Genomic DNA, 24,667 nt, shown 5'->3' on the forward strand with positions numbered 1-24,667 from the left:
GGCGCCATTCAATTTGAGAACTTTTTCTTCTGTTTCTTGAGGCCATTAATTCATTCTTTTTTATCATTTATCAGACGAGAAAAACTGACAACTTTGTGGTCGTTGATCCATTTTTTTTAGTGTCGCGCCACTTTTTTCCCCATCTTTTTGATCGGTTCGAAAAGAGAAAGAGAGAAGAGGCACTTTTTGTAGTCTCGGACGGACACAAAAAGTTTCAAGGTGAAATAGAAAGGGAGAGAGTGTGGGAGAAGAAGAGAGGGCAGAGAAAAGATTACTTCTTATCAGTGATTAGGAAAGAAACTAACAACCACGTGCTTTACGACTTTTTCTGTGTTTTGGGGAGAGAGAGAGAGAGAGAGAGAGAGAGAGAGAGAGAGAGAGAGAGAAAGAGAGAGAGATTTTCGGGTTGTTAGGTTGTTCGACGAAAAAAATCCCCTAGGATTTGGTAAAAAATCTGGTAAATATTTAGGTGAAATGCTATTTTCAGATGTTGGTGCCAGATACCCAACATCTGAAAATTTTAGTTTCAAAAATTAATCGAGATTTTGGAACAGGAATTTCTCCACATCAAAATCTGAAAATTGTAAAATTGAAGTGTTTTTTTTTCTGGAAAATAAATTATTGATACAAAAATTTTGAATTCTATTTCTGAAATAATTAGTTTTTTTAATGAAAATTTTTTTTTGACAATTTCAAAACTGCAATTTTTTGTAAAAATCTGAAAATTTGAATGCTGGGTGGTTTTTTTTCTTAAACAATACAACTTTTCTTAATTCGAATTTCCATTTTCTTACAGAATAAAAATTCAGAAACTGGTTTAATTGGAAACTTTGAAAATTCAGGAAATTCTAATAAGCTTGACGTATCCAAAGCTTTTGAAATGACTGAAAAATAAAATTTCCAGAATCATCGAGATTTCGAAACATCATTTCTTTTCCATCAGAGTCTGAAAAACATAAAGATGGGCGGCGGTTTTTTTTCTGAATAATACATTATTTTTCTATAGTGATTCAATACCATACTTGTCATTGAACGGGCCGAGCCGGGTCAGCTTTTGAAATTTCGAAATTCCAAGGTTTTTTTTGAAAGTTTTTGAAGTTTTCGCTAAATTTTCAATAAATATCGAAGTTTCGATACTTTTTTAAGAACGGATAATCCCAGGGAGTTTTTTTTGAGACAAAATTCGACAAATTTTTCTTTAAAACTTTTAAAAAATCAGCTACCCAGGCTGACCGGGCCGGGCCGGAATTTGACAAGTATGTTCAAGATATTTTACAGCAAAAAAAAATTGCATACAGACCTACAATTGATGAAATGTTAAAAATTCACAAATTAATCGAGATTTCGAAACATAGATTTTTTGTCGGCAAAACTCTGAAAACTTGAAATTAGGACTTTTTTCTAACAAATACATTTTTGATTAAACTTTTTTATCATAATTTCTTTTTCAATAACATTTAAAACATTTTGAAGAGTACTGAACTTCACTTACCAGAAAAATAGTTTCTGAAACTATTTCCAGTTGTTTTTAATTTTTAATTTTTAAATTCAAATTTCGATTTCCAGAACTTTTTGAAAAATTAAATCTGAAAAATATTTTTCGGAGCAAGAGTCTGCATTCTGACGTGACGGTGTACAATGATTTTTGTTTACAGAGCGCGTCGGTATGGCGCCACTTTCACATACAGTACCGGCCACCAGGACATACAGAAACTTTTTTTTCACTATTTTCAGAAGTCTGGAGCTCGGCTTTCAGGTTTCCGGTCATTTAAACAATATTGGATAAAACAAACCTAGATTGGAAGCTTTGGATTCACAGAATTTTTTGAAATTTTCTAGTTTTTCAGATATATACCGATTTCTTGTGGGGCCACAAGTTCAACTCCCTGAGAAACTTATATAAACAAAACTTCGAAAAAATAACAATTTTTCGTGTACCCCCTCCTTTTAACATGTCAAAAACATACTCCTTATTTGTACATCAACACAAAATTCACTACAATTTTCTATTTTCTATTTTCCTTCCAACTTGTTCCTTCTGTGTATTAGACACTCTAATTCCCATGTTTTTCATTTCAACTTTTTTTTGTCATCAAACTTTGAATTTCAGTTTTTAGTTGTTTTTTGTTGATGATGAGGTGATGATTTTACGTCTCATTAGGTAATCAGATACTCTACTTTAGCATGAAAAAAACAAATTATACAAGTTTTTTGAAACAGTGACATTTCTAGATTTTTGATTTTTTCGAATAGAAATCTTTCAAAATTTGAGACTTTTCGATTAAAAAAACAATTTCAAATTAATAATTTTCGTATCAAAATTGTATGTTCCGAAAAAGACAGTCCAACTTCAAAATTTTCAGAATTTGATATTAAAAAAAAATTATGTTTCAAAATCTTGACAAAATTTTTTAATTTTCATTTTCAGTAATTCTAGCCTCAGACTGAATTTTCTAACTTTCAAATTTCAACAAATTTTGCAATTTTATATTGTGAAATTTTTCTTGAATAACTCTAGAAAACATTGTATTTTTCAGAGAAAAATCTGCATTTCACATGAAAACAATTTCACTTTTTCAGATTTTTAATGTCAAAAAATGTGTGTTTCAAAATCTCGATTAATCTTCGAAATTTCTATAATTTTCATTTGTTGAATCCACAGGTCTCCTAAAGCTTTTTGGAATTTTTGGAATTTTAAATTTTCTATGTTAAATTTTGAAATTTAACCAATTTCTGAAATGTTACACTGTAAAATAAGCAATTTTGAATCACTTTATAAATAAGATTTTTCTCTTTTTTTACATTGAAAATGTATTTTCCAGAAAAAACACCTCAAATTCAAAATTTTCAGATCTTGATGTTCAAAAAAGTTTTGTTTCGAATATTTGATTAATTTTTGAAATTCCTGTTTTCGATAATCGCATACATTCGTCTTTGTTGAACTTTTTCTAACTTTTTCAATTGGGTAATTTTCCGAATTTAGACATTTTCTGGATTTTAAACTGTAAACAAATAATCAGTTTTGAATGAATCTAGAAATTGAATTTTTAAAAAGCATTTTCAGATTTCGATTTTTAAAAATTTCCGTTTCAAAATCTTGATTAACTTTTGAAATTTCTTTTTCCATAATTACAACCTTATAATGAAATCGTACACTGAAAATTTTTAAGAAATAACTTTAGAAAAAAAATCGAAATTTGAAAATCTGAAATATTTTTCTCTCTCTCTCTACCAGTGTTGAGCGGAATTCCGTCTTCCGTCTTCCGTTTTCCGTCTTCCGTGGTTTTTTCGTTCCGTCTTCTGGCTTCCGTCTTCCGTCCTGAAAAACTTGCTCAGTCTTCCGTCTTCCGTCTTCCGTAAACTCCGGAAGAATCACAACAAACGGAAGACTAAAATATTTCAGGATTTGTCGAATGTTTAGTCAAATTTTCTAAAATTTTTTCGGCGGATCCGTATAATTGCAAAAGCGATGCGAAAATTCAACTCTAACTTAATGTCCAATTCAAAATTTCCAAGGTTAATTCTTAGATTTTCCGTTTCCCCTCTTTCGTGGATTTCCTTCCGTCTTGCGTAAAAAAAATTTTGTTCCGTTTCCGTCTTCCGTCTTCCGTGAAGCTAAATTGTATTTCCGCTCAACACTGCTCTCTGACTTTAACTTTAATTTATTTATTTCAACGAAGGAGAGGAAACCACTAACACGTGAAATGTCTACGAATCTAGGAGATATAGCAGGGGCATACATTTATAGTAATTGGGAGATGAAGGAAAAACCGAGTTAGTAATTAGTTGAATTCAAGACAAGAAAATGTTTTAGATCACTGGTCAATAGTCGATTTTTGAAAGCCGCTGACGAGGGCTTCACCGGAAACACTTTGGCGGGTAAAGAGTTCCAACATCTGATTACTCTATTAGAGAGAAATTGAGAAGATATTTTTGTTGAGTTCTTGATGAGTGATTTGAGATAGTATTTGTGACGTCGCAATGATCCAGCATGATTAAATATTTCAAAAATTGGAACCTCCATGATAATTTCTTTGGAAACAATAATTTTATACGTGTAGGCCAAATCCTTATAGAGTCTGCGATACTCCAAGGAACTTAGCTGACATTCTTCCAGTGCTTCAAAGTATGAAGTGTATGCCATCTTGAATTTTTTGAAAATTCTGAAAACAAATGACTTTTGCACCGATTCCAATTTTATAATATGATCTTTTAGGATTGGAGAAGTGACTATCGTTCCATATTCGAGTAAAGGGCGTATGTAAATTGTATAGCATTTTATAAAAACACTCCACGATGCGTTTTTTAGAATGGAAAAGAACATGTTGATTCTCTGATGTGATTTCCGAATAATCAACGAATAATGATAATGGAAACTCAGGTTACTGGAATTCTCTACCTTGAAATAAGACTCAACTTTCCAGGAAAAAAAATACTGTTTCATTTTTGTAATTTCAGCGCAATCTGAATTTCTATTTTTACTAACAATGCTTTAACTTTGTGAGATTCTCCGGTTTTCAATTTTTCAAAATTCCCGATTTCTGCTCACTGGCCACCTAAATTTCCCTTCCATCTGTTCTGTTTAAAATATTTCCCTCTCATTGGTTTACGTTGTTTCTAAATTGTTTATTTTTACGATTTCCTTCTTCTTCTCCGATATTTTCCCAAAATTTAGAATCACATTCGTTTAATTTTACCGTTTCAAAGTGTACATAATTTTGTTGGATTTGAATTTTAGATTTTATGTTTCTGCTCCGACTAAATTTCTATATTTTCTGAAAAAGGGAGCATTGTTGTCGATTATAGATTATAAACGGTCTGATGGCACAAGAAGAAGAGCAAACGGTGGTCCGATTAGAGCCCACCACACGGGCGGTATGTGGAGAGAGAGAGAGAGAGAGAGAGAGAGAGAGAGAGAGAGAGAATATAACTGAATGAAAAAAAGAAAAAAATGTTGATAAGAAAATGGAAATTTGTTTTCTCTTCTCGTTTTTTTGTGTGTCTTAATGGATCTTATCAATACATCTATCTTTAACAGAATACTGTGAAGATTCTAGAAGATGGAAAAAAAGAAAAGGGCAAAGTTTAGTGGAGATTTTTGATTCTCTTCTTCTTCTTCTTCTTCGAAAAAAAAATCAGAAAGAATAGTGTAACAGAATACGAGACGCAGCAAAAAAATAGATAGGGAGCGTTGGGATCAAAATGTGGTGATAAGAGAGCTGAAGTGACAGAGATCAAAAAAATTTCATGGGTTTTTTGTTTCTTGATTGATAGAATGTGTGTCATTGGGAAAGTGAGTGGAGTTTGAGAGCAAAATTTGATGAAAATCGAAAGTTGTTAACGAAAGTGTTGGTAAAATTGAAAAAAAGGTCACCTTAACAGTCAACTTTGAGCCCATAGATCTCGGTATCTGTGAAAGATACCAGAAAGTGATCAAATGACGAAATTGTTATCATAATAAAATCATTTTGTCAGTTGACTACTTTTTGATATCTTTCACAGGAACCGAGATATATGAGCAAAGTTGGTGGTTTGGGTGTATTCTATTAGAGTTTTAAAGATATTTGAAATCAGAGATTTCAATTTAAAAAATTGAATTTCTAAATAGTGTTTTTGGTTTTTCCAGACATTTCCAAAATTCAGATTTTTCATTCAAAAAATTATCTTTTTTGATACCAAAAACTCGAAATAACCAAAACTTTTAAAAAAGCTATAAAATAAAGATTTCAATTTTTTTTCAAATTTGAAATGAGAAAACAATTTTTTGAAAATTTTTGAATCGTGTATAACGAATTGAAAGCAAGTGAAACTATAAAAGTTAACATAAATTAGAAATTATGAAACTGTAAAAAAAATTACTTTTTCCGAAAGTTTTCAAGGTTACAAAATATTTTGGTTTTCTCGATCCTGAAGGGACAGATAGTTGCATATTTTTGTTAATTAAAGGTGGGGGGACAGGAGATTTTTCGTAGTTTTTTTGTAGCTAGAGTATGCATTCTACCGTCACGGTGTACAACGCTTAATGTCACTCTGCGTACAGCTGTCGTCCTCGCCTTTATGTATGCAATCGAGCGTGCGCTTTCTCTTTGCCCGCGTGGCTCAGTCGGTAGCGGCGCCGCACCCTCAATCATCGCCCTCACAAGTTCAACTCCTCGAGGGGCATCTTTGAACGGAATTTTGAGAACATTATTTTTTCATGTCCCCCCACCTTTAAAAAAATGTGAGAATCGGAAAAATCGGTAAAAATACTTGAAAATTCTAGAAAATCGCTTTTTCAAAATCCTGGGCCCAAAATGCTCCTAAAAATCAAAATCTGAAGATTTCAAGGTTGTTTATCCTGAAAAATATTTTTGAAAGTAATTCGATTGAACGACATCCAGATAATTATCAGGTGAAAATATAAAATTAACCACAAAATAGAACATCTGAAACTGAAAAATGTTTACTTTTTCAAAAAAAGTTTTCAATTACCAGGAATTTAAAACAAAAACTGATTGAAACAGTTTTAAAAAACGCCATATTGAAACATGACCGGTTCTAAAACATCCGGTTTCAAAGTAATCAAAAATAGAAAAACAAGTTTTAAACTAACTCTATCAAACCACATGTAAAGAATTGGAAGAAACAAGTAAAAAATATATAACGTACCATAAAACTGGAAAATGTGAAACTGAAAATTTTCGAAAAAATTACTTTTTTCAAAAAGTTTTCAGGTTTACCAAAATGTGTAATTTTTTTTTGATAATAACATGTCAAAAAAATCAAAATCGAAAGATTTCAAATATGTTTATTCTGAAAAAAAGTATTTCGAAACACATGAAAATATGACAATATGAAAATATAAAATTCACCGAAAAATAGGAACTCTGAAACTGATTTTTTTTTCAGAAATTACTTTTTCAAAAAGTTTTCAAATCTAACCCAATTTGTAAATCTCGATCAGAATGAAAATCAGAAATATCGAAAATTACAAGTTTTACTTTTCAACTTTTCGATAATTTCAAAAAAGTTCGAACAATGTAAAAATCCAACTTCTGATTTTTTAAAAGTATTTCTAAAACATTGTATGAGTTTTTGTAGATTTTATAAAATACAATTCTCAGCTTGAAATCTAGCCGAAAAAAATAGAAATATTCTTTTATTGATTTTTGATATTCACTCAGACAACCTATCAAACTGAAAATTCAAATACTCAAAGAAACCAAAACGTTGAAACTGATTTTTTTAAAATTAAAAATGTATGTTTCAATAATATTTAATTTACCCAGAATTCAAAATTTTCACTATTATGAGAATCTTGAATTTGAAAGTTTTTTTTCAAAAACATAATATCAACATTTCCGTTTCATCAACATTTTAGTAATGTGAAAAATTTCGAATTTCATTTATCGCTTACAAGTTTTTCTCCCATCTCCCGTATCCCTTATCTCACATCATCTCAATTTGAGATTCTCAAAAACAATCACACAAAACCGCCAAAACAATTTTCACCCCTCTCTATTTCTCTAAATCTCTCTTCTCTCTCGTATTGTGTGTCATTGAAACTAACGAAAGATCACCTTTTTTCTCTTCTTCTCTCAAAAAGTGGGCGGAGCCGGTTTGTCTCGACTCCGCCCACTTTTTCGACAATTTCCATCCTATATAAATACCCATGAAGCGGTACTGACTTAAGCATCAACACACACTTGGCTTTTGTTTTCCGATTTTCATCTGGTATGTCCCTTTAAGGTCCAATGTCCAAACTTTTTAGTATAGAATCCAAAAGTTTCTGATAACCAAAAAAAAAACTAGATTTCCTGATAAGAACCGAAAACTGACCACGTGAAAAAGAGGTGATCTTTTTTCTAGGAGAACTCAAAAAATTACACTGTTTCGTGTGGCGAGCGGTGCTGGCTGGCTCACGGAGCACAAATGTCAAAGTGCATTAGTGTAATGCTAGATGGACCCCCGCCTAGTGGACCCCGTAGTGTATGGGGTGACTTCTTTTTTGCAAATTGATGGAAATTTTTGATCAATGCTCACAGACTTGTCTAGGAAAAAAATATATTTAAAAAAAATTTTTTTCCGTTTCAAAAGTTCGAGATTTTTCTAGGAAGTCGGGGTTTTGTTAGTAAGTCAATAATGGGCAGAATTTTTTATCAATGCTCACATATGAACTAATCTAGAAAAAAATTTGAAAAAAAATTTTCGGTTTCAAAATTTTCAGAATTCCTAGAAAGCTGGTATTTTGTCAGTTCATTGAACATAACCGTGCAACAAAAATAGTTTATAGCACGTGCACTTTTGCGGGACGGTGTACACTGACTACCGTACCCCTTTCAATAACTTGCTCACGAAAGAGCTAGTCTAGAAAAAAAATTTCGGTTTCAATAGTTTCAGAATTCCTAGGAAGGTAGTATTTTGTTAGTTGACTTATTGCTTGGTAATAGTTTATAGCAAAAGAGTGCATTTTTGCGTGGCGGTGTAGTGTGGCTATGGCTACCGTACGCCTTTTCAAGTGCTAGCTTAGCCAGCACAATTAATTTTAAGGAAACTTTAAAAAAGCTTTTTTTTTAAATTTTGCTGTTTCAAGGATTTGGCTTCCTCATTGACAAAAATTTTAACCTGATCTGAATATAATTTTACATGAATAATTGATATTGATTGATAATAAAAAACAACTAAAACGAAGATTTCATTAAAACAACATTATAGCAATAACAATTTCCAAAGTTCTGGAAACAGTAATTTTTATCTTTTTAAGATTTTTTAGATCAGACTTTTTTTTTGGAAAAGTAAAAATAATGGCTCATCCGAAAATATTGGTATTATAAATTTTTAGAATTTCAGCTTGAAATGTTGGGAACTAAATTTTTTAAGAATCGAAATTTAAAATTAACAATTTGAAACAGTAACTTTTTGAACGATATTCCGATTTCCGAAGAGATTGGGAACTAGACATCAAGCTCCAGACTCCTGAAAATAGTCAAAAACGTCGAAATTCAAAACGCTTCTGTCTATCTTGAATTAATCTGAATTTTGATAACGGAAAACTACAAAAACTTTTTCAAATCTTAAATATTCAGAAAATTCAAAATTTCAGCTTCATTTCTAGTCAAAAATCATTCGAAGAGCTCAAAAACTAACAAAGTCATGGTGGTTTTCAAAAATAAGAACAAAAAATGAACATTCAATTTTTTAAAACCACCATAACTTTGACAGTTTTTAAGCTAGACAAATAATTTTTGGTTAGAAATGAAGCAAATTATCTGAAAATTCAAGTTCTTTGCTCCATTTCTAGCTAAAAATAACTCGAACATCTCTAAAACTAACAAAGTTATGGTGGTTTAAAAAATTGTTTCAAAAATTAAGTGTCCAATTTTTTTTCATATTTTAAAAAGTTTTCGAGCTATCCATATGATTTTGGTTAGAAATGAAGCTGAACGCTCGAATTTCCAAAATATCTGTGTTTTAAACAGGTTTTTGTAATTTTCCTATGTCAGAATTTAGAGAGAATCTTCAAGATATACAGAAGCGTTAAATTTAGATAATTTTGAAAGTTTTCAGAAGTCTGGAGCTTGACTGTCAAGTTTCCGAGCCGTTGAAAAATTGAAGTTTTGAAAAAGAAATTGCTGTTTCCAATTGTCGAAAAAACTTAATTTTTTTGAGCTATATTAGTCATTTTTGGTTGGACACAAAGCTGAAATTTTGAATATTAAAAAACAATTAAAGATTTGTAGTTTGTAGTCACCATTATTATGCATCAATCTGCATACATTATTGTTGGCACTTTGGTCTCTAGACTTTTCGTGTCCCCCATGGGACCAAGACCAAACAATCATCACTTCTCTATTTCTCTGATTCTCCAACCTTCTCTTTATCTCTCTCCCAGGTTCAGAGACCAAATGCACGTATGCATACGTATTATCTCATTATCTCATTTCGTCGACATACAAATCACCCGTGATTATCTAATCTTGATATCGCTATATAAACCCCCACCCATTCTAGGGTATCTAGGTGTTTACGTTGCCACGTGATCAAAGTGGGCGGAACCTAATATCAATTTCTCGTTTCAAAGAACTCTCACTAGGTTCTTCTCCATCATTCTCTTCTCTTCATTCTTATCAAAGTACCCCTGTCTACCCACTCTCTCACTTTCCCGCACTCTCTCATTATCTAAAGCTCCATTCGTCTTTTCCTGTCACTATAAATACCATATCATCCCCCTATCGCCATATACAACAACCCTATTCCATTCTCTACAACCCTCCACAATGTCGTCGCGTACGAACTTTGCCCCCAGTGTTCTAGAGATTTGCTCAAAATTGTCTTTTCAGTTACAGGCATGGCTCAATCGCTTCGCTCGCAGTTCGCCACTGATAAGCAGGTCCTTCAAAAGTTTTTGAACTTGGACCAGAAGGGAAAATACCAAGCGTTGTACATCTGGATCGATGGATCTGGAGAGAACATTCGTGCCAAGACCAGAACCTTTGATTTCGAGCCAACTGATCCAGAGAGTGAGTTTAGGATAATCCGTGAATAGAACTGGTTTGGGCTAGTTTATACTACCTTAAGGTTGTTCAAGCTAGCTTAATCTAGCTCAGAACACCCACCCCTACTCAAAACCAATTTACTTCATCCCCAAATCTTTTCAGAGCTCCCAATCTGGAACTTTGACGGATCCTCAACCGGACAAGCCGAGGGAGCCGACTCCGATGTCTACCTGAAGCCAGTGGCCATCTACCCAGATCCATTTAGGCAGGGAAAGAACAAGTTGGTCATGTGCGAGACCTATGACAACAAGAAGAAGCCAACTGGTTAGTTTTTAGGCTTTCTAGGCTGATATACTGTAAACACTCTAATAAAAAGTCACCCAACTTTAAGCTCATATATCTCAGTTCTCATAAAAGATAGCAAAAAGTGATCAACTGTTGAAATGTTGCTAGTATTATGGAAAATATTTTATCAGTTGACCACTTTTTGATATCTCTCACAGGAAGCGAGATATATAGGCTCAAATTTGGGTAACCTTCTATTAGAGTGTTTACGGTATTTTTGGGGGGACTGTTTACCTTGAAACAGAGATAATTAGGACAGTTTTGGTTGGTCATTCACTAACCTTTAAGAAGAAAAATAACATAAGATATGAGAGAGTGACTAGAGAAGCAGAGATGACCATTGTGTCAGGTGGTCAGTATGTTATTGTTTATCAGTGAGAAATGGATAACATCATTTTGCAGGGAAAATGAGAAAACCGGTTTTAGAGATTTTAGATGAATAAGATTAACAAAAAATTACTGTTTCAAGATTTTCATTTTTAGAAGTTGAGGGTTTTAAAAATTGATTCATCGTCGGTTGAAGAAAATTGTACGTCCTATTCAAAAAATCAACCAGTTAAAAAAATTTCCTCTTCACATTATCCTTAAAAGTCAGATGAAATGGTTTAAATTTGATTGGATGCCGTCCAGTACTTTTAGAATCTATAAATTTCACTGTTTCAAATTTTCGATTTCAATAAGAACAGATTTTTTTTATTTTGTACTCCAAACTTTGAACTCAATTATCTCGGTTCCTATGAGAGATATCAAAAATTTGTTCACTGATAAAATATTGGTAATATTATGATAAAAATTTTATCAGTTGATCACTTTTTGATATCTTTTACTGGAACCGAGATAATTGAGCTCAAAGTTTGAACTCTAGAGTCCAACTTAGAAGTTAGGGTGCCCTAGAGGTATTACAACATGTATTAGAGGTATTACAACATGAATTGAAAATCAAAACTAGACACTTCCCCAGAAACTTTTGACCTTCAAAAAATCACATTCTTTTCACAAGGTGTGCTTTGATGTACGTGTCAGTTTAAACTAGACACTTCTTTTCTCTCTCTCTCTCTCTCTCTCTCTCTCTCTCCACATACCGCCCGTGTGGTGGGCTCTAATCGGACCACCGTTTGCTCTTCTTCTTCTTCTATGCCATTAGACCGTTTATAGTCTATAATCGGATGGGTCAATACGGCAATGTACTATGTACAGAAGGTGAATGGTGTGGTGTTGATTATGATGATAAGATGATAAGAGAAATGAACTGATAAACTTCGGGAAGCTTTTATTGTTTAAAGGGAAATAAGGGAAATTTGAAAATTGTAATTTTGTGGAAAACATATTATTGATGAAGAGCATCAACGAAGCAAAAAATTATAAAAATTACCAAACAAAAAATTCTTTTGCAATGTTTGAAACATTAAAATAAATAAAAATTCCAGCCACCAACTTCCGTGTGCGATGCAAGGAGGTCATGGAGAAGGCTGCCGATCAGCACCCATGGTTCGGTATGGAACAGGAATACACCCTTCTCGACATCGATGGACATCCATTCGGATGGCCAAAGAACGGATTCCCAGGACCACAAGGGCCATACTACTGTGGAGTCGGAGCCAACAAGGTCTACGGTCGCGACATCGTCGAGGCTCACTATCGCGCCTGCCTCTACGCCGGAATCCAAATCTCGGGAACCAACGCCGAGGTGATGCCAGGACAATGGGAGTTCCAAGTTGGACCATGCGAGGGAATCCAGATGGGAGATCAACTCTGGGTGGCTCGCTACTTGCTTCAACGTGTCGCGGAAGAGTTCGGAGTGATCGCCTCGTTCGATTGTAAACCAATTAAGGGAGACTGGAATGGAGCTGGATGCCATACCAACTTCTCCACTGAGAAGATGAGAAATCCAGGAGGAATTGAGTGAGTTTTGATTTTGGTTAGGCTTGTCTGAAGCACCTTGAGCTAGCTTGGCCAATTCAGGCTAGTCCGGTCCACCTCAAACTAGCTGAGCTCACCACAGGCTAGTTTAAGCTATTTTAAGTTAGTTTAAGCTAGCTTAAGCTATCAAACTACCCTGGAATAGCATAGGCTAGCTCAAACTAATTCAGGTTGACTTGATGTGGTTTAAGCTAGCTCAGGTTAACTTGAGCCACCTTTCGGATACCCTCAGGCAACCCCAAACAAACTTAGGTCAGCCTCAGGCTACTGTAAACTGCCTCATGCTGTTTTCAAGCTTCCTAAAACTACCTCAAATGCTTCAGGTTAGCTGAGACTTCTTCAAGTCAATTCCGACTAGTTTAAGCTAGCTCATGTCACATCCGGCTAGCTTGGCTTATCTAGGTAACCTTAAATTAGCTTCATTTATCTCAGTCTATCTTCAGACTCGGTTTGGTTACCTTAGACCATCTTAGGCTTGACCCATGTGGCTTTAGTTTACATCAAGCTTGCTTCGGTCAGCTTAAGTTGCCTCAAACTTTGTTAGGCTGGTTCAAGCGTCCTCAGGCTAGCTCGAGCTGTGTTAAGCTACCTTCAGGCTGGTTTAGGCTAATTTAGGTTTCCTTACACTACTTCAAACTACTTAAGGCTAGCTAAACATGCTTCGGGCTAGCTTATAAGACCACTTCACGCCAGCTTATGCTACCCCAGGCCAGCTGAAACTACCTTAAACTTGCTCAGTGGGTCTAAGGTTTCCTAGCTATCTACGGTTCAGATCAATTAGCAATGCGGCATCATTTTTATATATGACTAGAACCTGAAACATGTAAACATTATACCTCAAACTTTTCGATCCCAAACTAACTTCCTCAAATCTTTCAGCGAGATCATGTCCGCCATCAACAAGCTCTCCTTGGTCCATCCACAACACATTGCCTACTACGATCCACATGGTGGAAAGGATAACGAGCGTCGTTTGACCGGACTCCACGAGACTGCTTCCATCGACAAGTTCTCCTATGGAGTCGCCTCTCGTGCCTCATCCATCCGTATTCCACGCTCCACCGATGACGATGGTTACGGTTACTTTGAGGATCGTCGTCCATCTTCCAACTGTGATCCATACACTGTCACCGGAGCCCTTGTTAGAACCACGTGTCTTGAAGGAGCTGAGCGCAAGTTGTCGATGATGTATGTGCCAAGCCAGGCTCCAAATGTCCAGAAGCACTAATTAGGTGCGAATAGTGTGTGATTCTTTGATAATATTGCTTATGATGTTTTGCTTAATTTTTCACCATTGATTGACTGTAACTGCTCTATATATTTTTAAGTGTACAAATAAAATTTTCAAAATTCATAAATTTTTTGGGTTATCATGAAGCAGATTTTACCTGAAAACTGGTTAAATTGGGCAAAGCTAGAAAATATGAAAAATTAAAATTCGAATGGCAACAAGGGAGAGGGTGAGCAATTATTTGACCACAGTTAACTGGAAATGCTGCCATTGAAACCGAAAAAATGTTGAATTGCTCTAGAATGGATTATTCGAGTTTCTTTATTTTAAGATTTTATGATCAACCGGAAACCGAATTTTTCTAATATTTGAGCTTTAAAAATCATTATTTAATTATCATTCTGTTTCGCAATACGCTGATCCATTGAATATTATTAAATCAAATTCACATCTCGGGAACCAACGCCGAGGTGATGCCAGGACAATGGGAGTTCCAAGTTGGACCATGCGAAAGAATCCATGGGAGATCAACTCTGGGTGGATCGGTACTTGCTTCAACGTGTCGCGGAGGAGTTCGGAGTGATCGCCTCGTTCGATTGTAAACCAATTAAGGGAGACTGGAATGGAGCTGGATGCCATACCAACTTCTCCACTGAGAAGATGAGAAATCCAGGAGGAATTGAGTGAGTTTTGGTTAGGCTTTCTTGAAGCACTTCAAACTAGCTTAAGCTATTCATGCTAGTCCGGCCCACTTTAAGCTAGCTGAGTCCACCACAGGCTAGCTTTAGCTAGTTTATGATAGTTTAAGCTAGCTTAGAATAGCTTAGGATGGCTTAAGCTAGTTCAAACTACTTCAGAATACCATAGACTAGCTCCAGCTGACTTAGGTCAACTTAAGGTAACTTAACCTAGCCCAGGTTTACTTGTGATACGTATAGGTTACCCTAACCTACTTCAAATTGATTCAGGCTAACTTCAAACTTCTTAAGGCTAGCTAAGGATGGTTCAGTGGAGTATTAGACGAACTAAAGCTGCCTCCGGCTATGTTAGGCTAGTTCAAAATCGAGAAAACAAAGAGACAAGCAATTATTCGATTAAAATTAACTGGATGTTTTGTAGTTTTTGAAACCGAAAGTTTTTCAATTGTTCCAGAACGGATTATCGAATATATTATTGAAATGAATCTGAACATTTAGACACTTTGAAACAGTAAAAATGTATAAAAACGTTTTTTTTTCGTTTTTTAACCCCATCATTGACTAACTAAAAAAATCAAATTTAGCTCCAGACCCCCTGAAACAGCATGCAAACGTACAAACACCACTCAAAGCAAAACCAAAAAAAACATTGCTCCCGGTGAGGCTCGAACTCACGACCTTCAGATTATGAGACTGACGCGCTGCCTACTGCGCTACGGAAGCAGGCGAAAGAGAGGGGACGACATGGCGTATTTGAACTAGTGGGGAGCGGGGAAAAAGAGGGAGCAGAGAAAGAGAGGAGAAGAAAAAGAGGTGTAAGTTTTTCAATGTGAATTTTGTGTGACATTATTTTTTGGTTCTTCTAGGAATGGAGTATCCAACGGATATGATAATCAAAAGCTTTAGGTAATATTGTGAAACAGAAAACATTAAGAAGAGTTTATTTCCTTATAAAAAAAGCTGCTTTAAATCTTTAAAAATGAATTCAAAAAAATCTATGCAACAACTTCAAATTCATCATGATAGATCAAGTGTTTGTCGCCTTCCTTTTTCCAGATTTGCAAGAATTTTCCGTTGATAGTTCCAGCTTTTTCTGTTTCCGATGTGAAATCGGCAGTGATAATCAGGTACTCTCCGGTTCCTTGATAAGTGGCATTTGAAAATGTGGATGTCGATTTTCCAGTGCTTTCAGCGAACTTGATGAACTCTTGTTTCATAGCTAAAGGATTTATCAGATTTTATAGCATACTGTAGCACCTACTCACCTTCTTTTCCATAAGTCGCCTCTTTTCCCTTTTGAACAATCACTCCATTTGGATGGTAATAGGCGATGACACCTTCCCAATCCTTGTCGTCAATGGTCTTGCAGTATGCATCGAATTGAGGTTTTAGAGCTTTTTGAGCGTCTGAAAATTGATGGATTTGTTGGTTTTTTTTGTTTTTTTGAGAACTTTGAAATATTGCTGTTTCATAATTTTGTTGAAGTTTGGTATTTTAAGGTAATGCAATGCAAACTAGACTTTTTGACTGTACAAAAAATTGTTTTGCAAACTTCTCGAAATTCTAATATTTCAATTATGTTGATCCTCTGAATTTTCTGAAAAATATCTCAATTTTTTTTAATTTTTGAAAAAAAATTAAATGTTGCAGAAAAACCTTAAATGCTAGTTTCTGGTCTCTCTCCAGAAATTTCAACTTTGACTATTTTGCGAATTTTCAGAAATCGGCTTTTCGCTTCAAACAGCTGGCTGGGGCGTCTTCGCCGCGATTCAACCTAATTATGTCTGTTCGTCGCTTTGCTGCTCAGTCTTTTTTTAAAGGTCACATCAATTCATATTTAATTTTCAAGCTCTTTACAAGTGTGCGGACAAACTGACAAATCGAGAAAGAGACGCAACTTCATTTGTTTCTTATAAGAATGATAACAATTGATATCAACATGTAGAATATTCCATATTTTAGACGAAAAAATTAAAAAATAAAATTACTAAAATTTTAAAGACACTGATTTTCAATATCCTGAAATTCTGGAAGTTTCTAATATTTAGGATTTATGACCTCTGAATTCCAGAATTTGAATTTACAAATCCACAATTCCTGACAAAAAAAATTGAAAACTAAAATTACTAAAACTTTTAAGACACAGATTTTTTTAACTCTGTAGTTTTGGAAACTTATAACATTTAGGATTTTTAGAACTTTCAACATAAATGGAGGAATATAAATTTTCCCTTATCTTTCAATTTTTGATGTCCAGGTGAAATTAAGTCAAAATTGATACAGTTTCTTGAAATTGATATCTACTTTTTAAAAATATAACTGTTGTTGTGATATTAACACACAGTTGATTTCAAATTATCAAATTTCATAAATTCTGGAATTCTGAAAACTTCAAATGTTCAGGATCCCAGAATTCAAGAATTCTGAATTTCTCATTCAACCGTTTACTGATTTTACCAGGTAGAAATCGAAGAAAAAACTGTTTCATAAATTTTTTAATTTTCGATGTCTAGGTGAAATTTTCAGTTGTGTTGTTGACTTTTCAGTAAGAATACGGTTGAAATTTCTAAAGACCTAAAAAATGCAATTTTCATAAAAATCATAAATTTCACAGAAAAAAATACTGTTTCACTTATTTTCTGACTTTTTATTTCTAGGTGAAACTTTCAGTGAGAAATTCATAGAAATTACTAAAAATTAAGAAAAAATTTTCATAAAAATAAAAATCTTTCTGTTTCTCAAAAATGATATTCACAAATTATAACAATTAATACATAGTTCTTCATTTAAAAAATTTAATTCTATTTTTCTAAATTCTGGAGTTCAAAAATTCTGGATTCCTCATCCAACCGTTTCCTGATTTTGCCAGATTGTAAGGATAAATTTTTAGTAAGTATCATATGGAAATTTCTGAAAATCCAAAAAAATCAAGATTTTCACAGTTTCTGAAAATTAATATTCACTTTTTGAAAATTATAACAATTAATATCAGACTATTAAACAATTGACATCAAATTATCAAACTTCCGAAATTCTGAAATTCTGGAAATTTCAGAATTTTCAAGATTCCAGAATTCCAGGATTCTGAATTTTTTTCAACCGTTTCCTGATTTCACCAGATTATAAGGAATTCTGGAATTTTCTCAAGAAATCGAAAAAAAATTGTTTTACTCATTTTTTGATTTTTGATGTCCAGGTGAAATTTTTAGTAAGTTTCCTGTGGAAATTTCTAGTATCCAAAAAATGCAATTTTCAAAAAAAATCAAACGTTTTACAGTTTCTTTGAATTGATATTCCTTATTTCAAAATTATAACAATCGATATCAAATTATTTAATTTCCTAAAGGTGGTGTACGGTGAAATTTTTTATTGCTTCAAAATGTGCAGAAATGCATGTAGATTGACATAAAAATAAAGAAAAAATTCAAAAAAAATTCCTTCATCGAGAAAAACGCATCGAAAAATACGCTGAAAGCCCTTACTATTAGGGACGAGGTTTTTTTTCTAGGCGCGCCCGAGTGAGTAAAAGCGCGAGAATTCAAACTTTTAAAATTTTTCCACTCGTTTTCACAGTTTTTTTCAAATTTTCCGATGTATCTGGAAGAAAAATTGACAAAAACCTGGAAAACTCTTGAAAAAACCGAAAAAAGTGAAAACGAGCGAAAAAATTTTAAAATTTTGAATTCGCGCGCTTTTACTCACCGGGCGGCATAGAAAAAAACCTCGTCCCTAAGGGCTTTCAGCGTATTTTTCGATGCGTTTTTCTCGATGAAGGAATTTTTTTTGAATTTTTTCTTTATTTTTATGTCAATCTACATGCATTTCTGCACATTTTGATGCAATAAAAAATTTCACCGTACACCACCTTTAAACTCTGGAATTCTGAAAGCTCAAAATTTCCAGTATTCCAGAATATCGAAAATTCGGAAAAAATTCTTTTTTTTTAAATTATAACAATTGATTGGCAGGCGTCCACATTTCCAAACAAAAAAAAAATTTAAAACCCATGAAATTCTGGAAATCTGGAAATTTCAAAATTTCTGAATCCCAAAAACTCACCATCCGGCGAAAACGAGGTCATCCTTCTTCTTCTTCTTGACAGCAGCCAAAAAATAGAACCCAATCTATCATATTTAAGTGTCCACCTGTCCCTTTAAATACTCATATCTTCCGCCTCTTTTCTCTAAATCTCTCATTTTCCCATACTCTCTCTAACCAAGGCACGAGGTACATAACTCCACTTTTTATCAACGATTCTATCCCTTTTTTTTCAAAAAAAAATATTTTCAACAACACAAAACACGCATTTTCGTATTGAGAGAAAACTGGTTTTGGGTTGGGTTGGAACAGAAAATTCATTTAAAATTTAGATTTGAAATTTGAGAGTTGAAAAGAAAAATAGTGCAGAGAATTGAGAGAATTAGAGAAACGGATGGTTATTTGTTGTGACATCGAGAGACCAAAAGTCCCTTTGTTTACTGAACTCTTCAAACCGAAGACTAGACTCCATTTGTCAGAAAAAAGGTTTTTTGGTTTTGGGAAAAATTTTGGAAAACGGAAATTTGGAACTGGAAATTGTGAAGTTCGGAAATTCCTTAGTTTTATTGGATTTCCGTAGTTTTTGGATTTTGGATTCTTAGATTCTCGGGTTTTTAGATTTTTCGATTCTTTGGATTCTTGGATTCTTGAATTCTTGGATTCTTGGATTTTGGATTCTTGGATTTTTCGATTCTTTGGATTCATTGGATTTCTGGAACTTAGGATTCTTGGAATCTTGGATTCTTGGATTCTTGGATTCTTGGATTCTTGGATTCTTGGATTATTTGGGTTCTCAGATTCTTGAATTTTTAGATTCTTTAGATTCTTTGGTTTTCTAGAATTTTGGGTTTTGAATTTCTGGATTTTTAATATTTTTGGAAAATCGGAACTTTGGAAATTTAAAACTTTCAAAATTTAGAACATGGAAATTTGGAATTTTAGAACTTTTGAAGTTTCTAACTTTGGAATTCTGAAAACTTTGGAATTCCCAAAATTTGACTCTAACCGAAAATTCTAACTAATTAGACAAAGATTTTTAGTACATATACTGCCTGATTTTTTTAACGAAAATTCTGGTATTCTGTAAAAATGAAACTTTTCAGTTTCATAAAGTTTTCAATTTGATAACACTAATAGGATAGATAATATATCCGGGAATTAAAAAAATTATAATCTCCTTAATTCGAAATTCTTCGACATCTTTAATTATTAAGGACATTTTGATGCGAAAAGTACGTACTTATTACATTTATCATTAGTTGAATCAAATTAACAATTTTATGAAACTGCAAACTTTTGATTTTTTTTTGGCAATTAAAGGAGGCGAGACAGCAAAAATTGCCTGTCATGAGTTCAACCCCTCATGGGGGTTCTCTATGCAAAATATCAGGAAAACTTTTTTTTGGTGTCTGGCCTCCTTTAAGGTCAAATTTCGAATATACTGAAATTTAAGATTTTGCATTTTTTCTTCTGGAAAAAATTTAACAGCAATAATTTTCTGAAACGATTTCTTTCAAAAGAAAATGTTCGCAAAATCTTTTTGTTTCAATCATTTTAAAGTCAGAAAATTGTGAAATGTTATCTTTTTGAAACTGAAAAAAGTTCCAATTGGAGTTGGATTTTAGAAATACTGTACTAAAAAACTTCGTCTAATTAGTTAGAATTTTCGGTTAGAGTCAAATTTTGGTTTCAAAACGTCAAAATCGATATAACTGACAATTGAAATTTTTGCTTATTTTTCTTGAACAATTGTAACCGAAATTAATTTTTTTTTAAATTTCAGCAACCATAAGAACTTTTCAGCGGTCTGGAGATCGGCTGCCAAGTTTCCGATCACTTTGAAAACTTTGGAGGGTGTAAAACAGATCTAGACTATGAACTTTGCATTCACATAGAGTTTTTTGAAAATTCCTAGTTTTTCTGCTATTTGCCGATTTCTGGAAGACACCCTCTTTTGGCTCTTTTTCGAACCAAAGTTCTAGAGAAACTTGAATAACTATGTATTCAAAAAAAAAATCAAAAATTCAATTTTTCAAATTACTTTCAAAGTTCCGTACACCAGGTATCAATTGCATCATCTCTAGGACACACTGAACACAAATAGCACAATAAGAGAGATTGAAAAACAGAAGAGACGCAGACAGTAAAAGTGTCCGAAAGGTTGATGGAAGTGAGTGAACGTAGTCAAAGTGACCTATAGCATAGTGTAGATGGTGGTATAAATAGGGGAGGATGAGCAATTGGGAAACAAGATACTTCTTGAAGTTTACTTCGATTTTCTGAATTTTCCGCTTTTTAACAACAATGGCATCCTACACTGCTCAACGTAAGATTTCAAAAATTTTAAAATGTTTAACTTAGAAAAGAGCCAATAATACTGATATTTTTGGATCAGTTTTTAATGATAATCCTGAAACAGTATTTTTTTGAAATCAAAAAAAAATTAAAATAAAAACGGATCAAAAAACTTCCGCTACATCTAAATTTAAAAAAATTTTTGGAAGTTTCGTTGATTCAAATTTGAAATATCTGAAAATTCGGAAATCTGGAAATATGAAAATCTGAAAAATCGGATATCTGAAAATTCGGGAACCTGTAAATTTAGAATCTGAAAAATGTCAGAAATCTGAAATTCGAAAATCGAAAAAATTTCACTGTTTCAAAATCAAGGTATTTTCTAAAAATATTTGAAAAATTGCTAAAAGGAAATAAAATGATGAATAAACAACTTTCCAGAAGCCGAAGCCGCTTTGAAGCCACAATTCGAGGTATACGGTAAGGCTGTGGATGATGAGAAATGGGACGTTGTCGAGGGATTCTACCATCCAAATGGAGTCTTGGTTCATAAGGATAAGGAATCCGTTTATGGAAATAAGGGTGAGCAATTTTTAAAAAATTATTTTTGACAAACATTTATTATTCAAAATGTGTATATCAAAACTTTTTTGGGGTTTTTGAAACCGTTTTTTTTCGCATCTCAAAATTTTGTCAGCTTACTATTGAAACTGGAACTACAGCATTTCCTCTAATAGAAACCCATCCAAACCGTCAACTTTGAGCTCAAATATCTCGATTCCTGTGAAAGATATAAGAAATTCGTCAACTGATAAATTATTTACCATAATATCACCAATATTTTATCAGTTGACAATTTTTTGATATCTGTTACAGGAACTGAGGTAATTGAGCTCAAAGTTGATGGTTTTGGTGGGCTTCTATCAGAGAAAATACAATAATTTCGGATTTCATGAAACTGTATTTTTTCCGAAATTTAAAATTTTACCTAAATACCTCTGGAACTAGAACTTTAAAATGAAATTCTAAAAACAGTTTTTTCCCTGAAATTCCAAAAAATTTATCTTCCAGCCATCACCGCCTATTTGGCCAAGTTTGCCGAAGGAACTGGAAAATCGGTCGCCACAATTTCCAACGCCAAATACGAAGGAGCTGGAGACTACCTGATTGTCACTGCTGACTTTTCAGCCGTAACTGAAAAAGCTGGAACTGTCAACGGAAAATTTTTGCAAATCTGGAAGAAGGAAGGAGATAGGCACTTGGTTTATCATGATGAATTTGAGATCACTGCTTAGATTTTGTTTTCGGATTTTTTAAAAACTTTTTTAATGTTTCAAGAAGTGCATTAAGAATGAAAAGAATTGCATTTTTATTATATTCTTATCGATTTCTAGTTGCTGTTTTTTTCAATTATCCGGATTTTCAGATATCCGAATTTTTAGAATTCCAAATTTTCAGATTTCCGAATTTCCAAAATTCCAAAATTCTAAATTTTCAAATTCCCGAATTTTCAGAATTCCAAAGTTAGAAACTTCAAAAGTTCAAAGATTCCAAATTTCCATGTTCTAAATTTTGAAGTTTACTGTTGCTGTAAATCGGCGTTTTTCCAGGAAATTACTCCTGGAAATCAACTTTGAACGCGGCATAAGAGATTAATTTCGAATAAACTGATTGGAGGTTCACACATTAGCAAAGGTTAATCTTATAGTTTTGAACTTGGGCCTGAATCACAACCTATGTGTCAATTACTCATAAGAAGTGTCATGTGAATTTAAAATGGATTTTTCTTGGCTAGGGCGGGGCTTATCTCGGTATCAATGATCTATTACAATTTTTATCATTTTTATCAAATTAACATTTTTTTGAACCTGGAAGTTTTTTATTTCCAATTTTCTTGTAAAAAAAATCAGGCAGTATACTTAGGCACCACAAAGATTTTTTCAAACTCATTTTTCCAGCGAATTGTTTGTATTATCGTATTCACCATATCAATATTAGTATAATTCCGAATTTTTTTTCGAAAATGTTCATCCGTTCTCGAGATACACCCTTTTTTGTAACCCCCTTTTTCATCCATTTTCTCTGAACATGTATATTGTAGCAAATTTTTCGTAGAATCTGAATATGTAATAAAAATCTGCGACATCGACCTGCATTACCGTCAAAATTCGCAAAAACGTCTAAATTTTTGAACCATGTCATCTTTGGATGCGTTTTTTGCTAGCTCAAACTTTTTCAAATGTCGTCAAATTGCATATCTGAACAGTCATAGAATTGATCTAAGTATTTTGATATTAAAAACATGGGGTCATCGCTGAAAAAAATTCACAATTTTTGCTTGAAGTTTGATGGATTACTGCAAAAATGGGGGAACTGCTGGCTAAATATGGCTTAATGCATCTTATTCACCATCTAAAAAAGTATTTAGAACAATTATAAAAAGAAGCGACATCGACTTTTATTACACTTTTCAGACCAAATTTCTCATGTCGATTTCTGTTTTTCACGAGTATTTTGAAAGTCGTTGGTTTTCAACGCAAACGCTTTACATCAGTCGATTCTACGTGTTTTTTTACATAACGAGACCAAATTTCATAAAAATCGGTCCATCCAGTCTCGAGTTCTACGCCTTCAAACATGCCAGATACCCCCCAAGAGAAAAAAAATTAGGCTCCGCCCCCTCGCGTTGCGGTGCCTAAGTATACTGGAAAATTTCGACTAATTTTTCTCTAATCTAATTTTTCAGAGATTTCAGACAGTTTAGGTCAAATTTTTGCATTATTATTTGGAACAAATGTAACCGAAATCTCTTTTTGGGTTTTTGATTTCAATTCAATTGATTTTATAGATTTTATAGTAGGTGGAAGTGGGCGGGACTTGCCCCGCTTAAAATCTCCTGCCCCCCTTTTTTTTCAAATGTTCTATTATATTAACCAAAAAATAATGTTCCTGAGATGGATAGATTACAATTTCTTAAAGTTTTATCAAATTAAACAATTTATGACACTGAAAAAGTTTCAAGAATTTTGAATTGAGGCAAATAGGATCTTTTTTAAATAGATAGATTTATATGAAGTCAAAACATCAAGTGCGAGATGTATTATCCTTTGACATGGTTAGGAAAGTAGGCGGAGCCATTTAAAAATTTATAGAGAAGAATTAGCTGAGCTTTTAGCCTACGATGTCGAATGGAGAACGTATTGAGGATAGAGGGACGATCAGAATAGGAACTGTACTGGATATTACAACGCTGGAAAATACACTTAGAGAAAAATCTTAAGGGAGATTCTAGTTTTAGAGCAAGGCGAGAAGAAGGCGGAGGGGAATAAACTACAGAACAATATTCAAGAATCGGGAGAACATAACATTTGAAAAGATGAATGTAGAATTCTGGAGACTTAGATCTAAATGACTTTAAGAGTTGTTTGGAACGGAGAAGAGCTAAAGATGTGATTTTGTTGATGTGAGCAGAGAATTTGAGAGAGGAATCAGTAATGAGTCCCAAGTCCCGGACGGAGGAGGGAGTAAGTGTGACACCCGAAAAAATTTTTGATCTCTATTCTTGTACAATCTCTATTCTTGTACAAACATAAAAATTGAAAACTTTATGAAACTGAAAAACTTTGTCTCTTAGTTATTATGATTTTATATGTTTTGTTTAAAAA

At 33.4% G+C, this 24,667-nt stretch overlaps 4 protein-coding genes and 1 non-coding gene across 5 annotated transcripts; 2 read left to right on the plus strand and 3 right to left on the minus strand.

The window, feature by feature from the left end:
- Window positions 1-281: 281 nt before the first annotated feature.
- CBG13819 lies at window positions 282-4,144 on the minus strand (the record flags this gene model as incomplete). The annotated part of the gene is made up of 3 exons (XM_002632513.1): window positions 282-511; window positions 3,155-3,319; window positions 3,820-4,144. The coding sequence occupies 3 exons, from the start codon at window positions 4,142-4,144 to the stop codon at window positions 282-284; spliced, it is 720 nt and encodes a 239-aa protein (XP_002632559.1).
- Window positions 4,145-10,327: 6,183 nt separating this feature from the next.
- On the plus strand, window positions 10,328-13,968 carry Cbr-gln-3 (the record flags this gene model as incomplete). The annotated part of the gene is made up of 4 exons (XM_002632514.1): window positions 10,328-10,499; window positions 10,638-10,799; window positions 12,248-12,722; window positions 13,620-13,968. The coding sequence occupies 4 exons, from the start codon at window positions 10,328-10,330 to the stop codon at window positions 13,966-13,968; spliced, it is 1,158 nt and encodes a 385-aa protein (XP_002632560.1).
- Window positions 13,969-15,319: 1,351 nt separating this feature from the next.
- On the minus strand, window positions 15,320-15,392 carry CBG28451. The gene has a single exon. It is a non-coding gene (tRNA).
- A 272-nt stretch (window positions 15,393-15,664) lies between these two features.
- Window positions 15,665-18,750, minus strand: CBG13822 (the record flags this gene model as incomplete). The annotated part of the gene is made up of 3 exons (XM_045244773.1): window positions 15,665-15,888; window positions 15,935-16,075; window positions 18,729-18,750. The coding sequence occupies 3 exons, from the start codon at window positions 18,748-18,750 to the stop codon at window positions 15,665-15,667; spliced, it is 387 nt and encodes a 128-aa protein (XP_045095268.1).
- A 2,261-nt stretch (window positions 18,751-21,011) lies between these two features.
- On the plus strand, window positions 21,012-22,297 carry CBG13823 (the record flags this gene model as incomplete). Its single annotated transcript, XM_002632516.1, has 3 exons — window positions 21,012-21,033; window positions 21,444-21,584; window positions 22,074-22,297. 3 exons carry the CDS (start codon window positions 21,012-21,014, stop codon window positions 22,295-22,297), a joined length of 387 nt encoding a protein of 128 aa, XP_002632562.1.
- Between the last annotated feature and the right edge of the window lie 2,370 nt (window positions 22,298-24,667).

Source organism: Caenorhabditis briggsae (genome assembly GCF_000004555.2).
Source record: "Caenorhabditis briggsae complete genome, chrIV, whole genome shotgun sequence".
NCBI lineage: Eukaryota > Metazoa > Nematoda > Chromadorea > Rhabditida > Rhabditidae > Caenorhabditis > Caenorhabditis briggsae.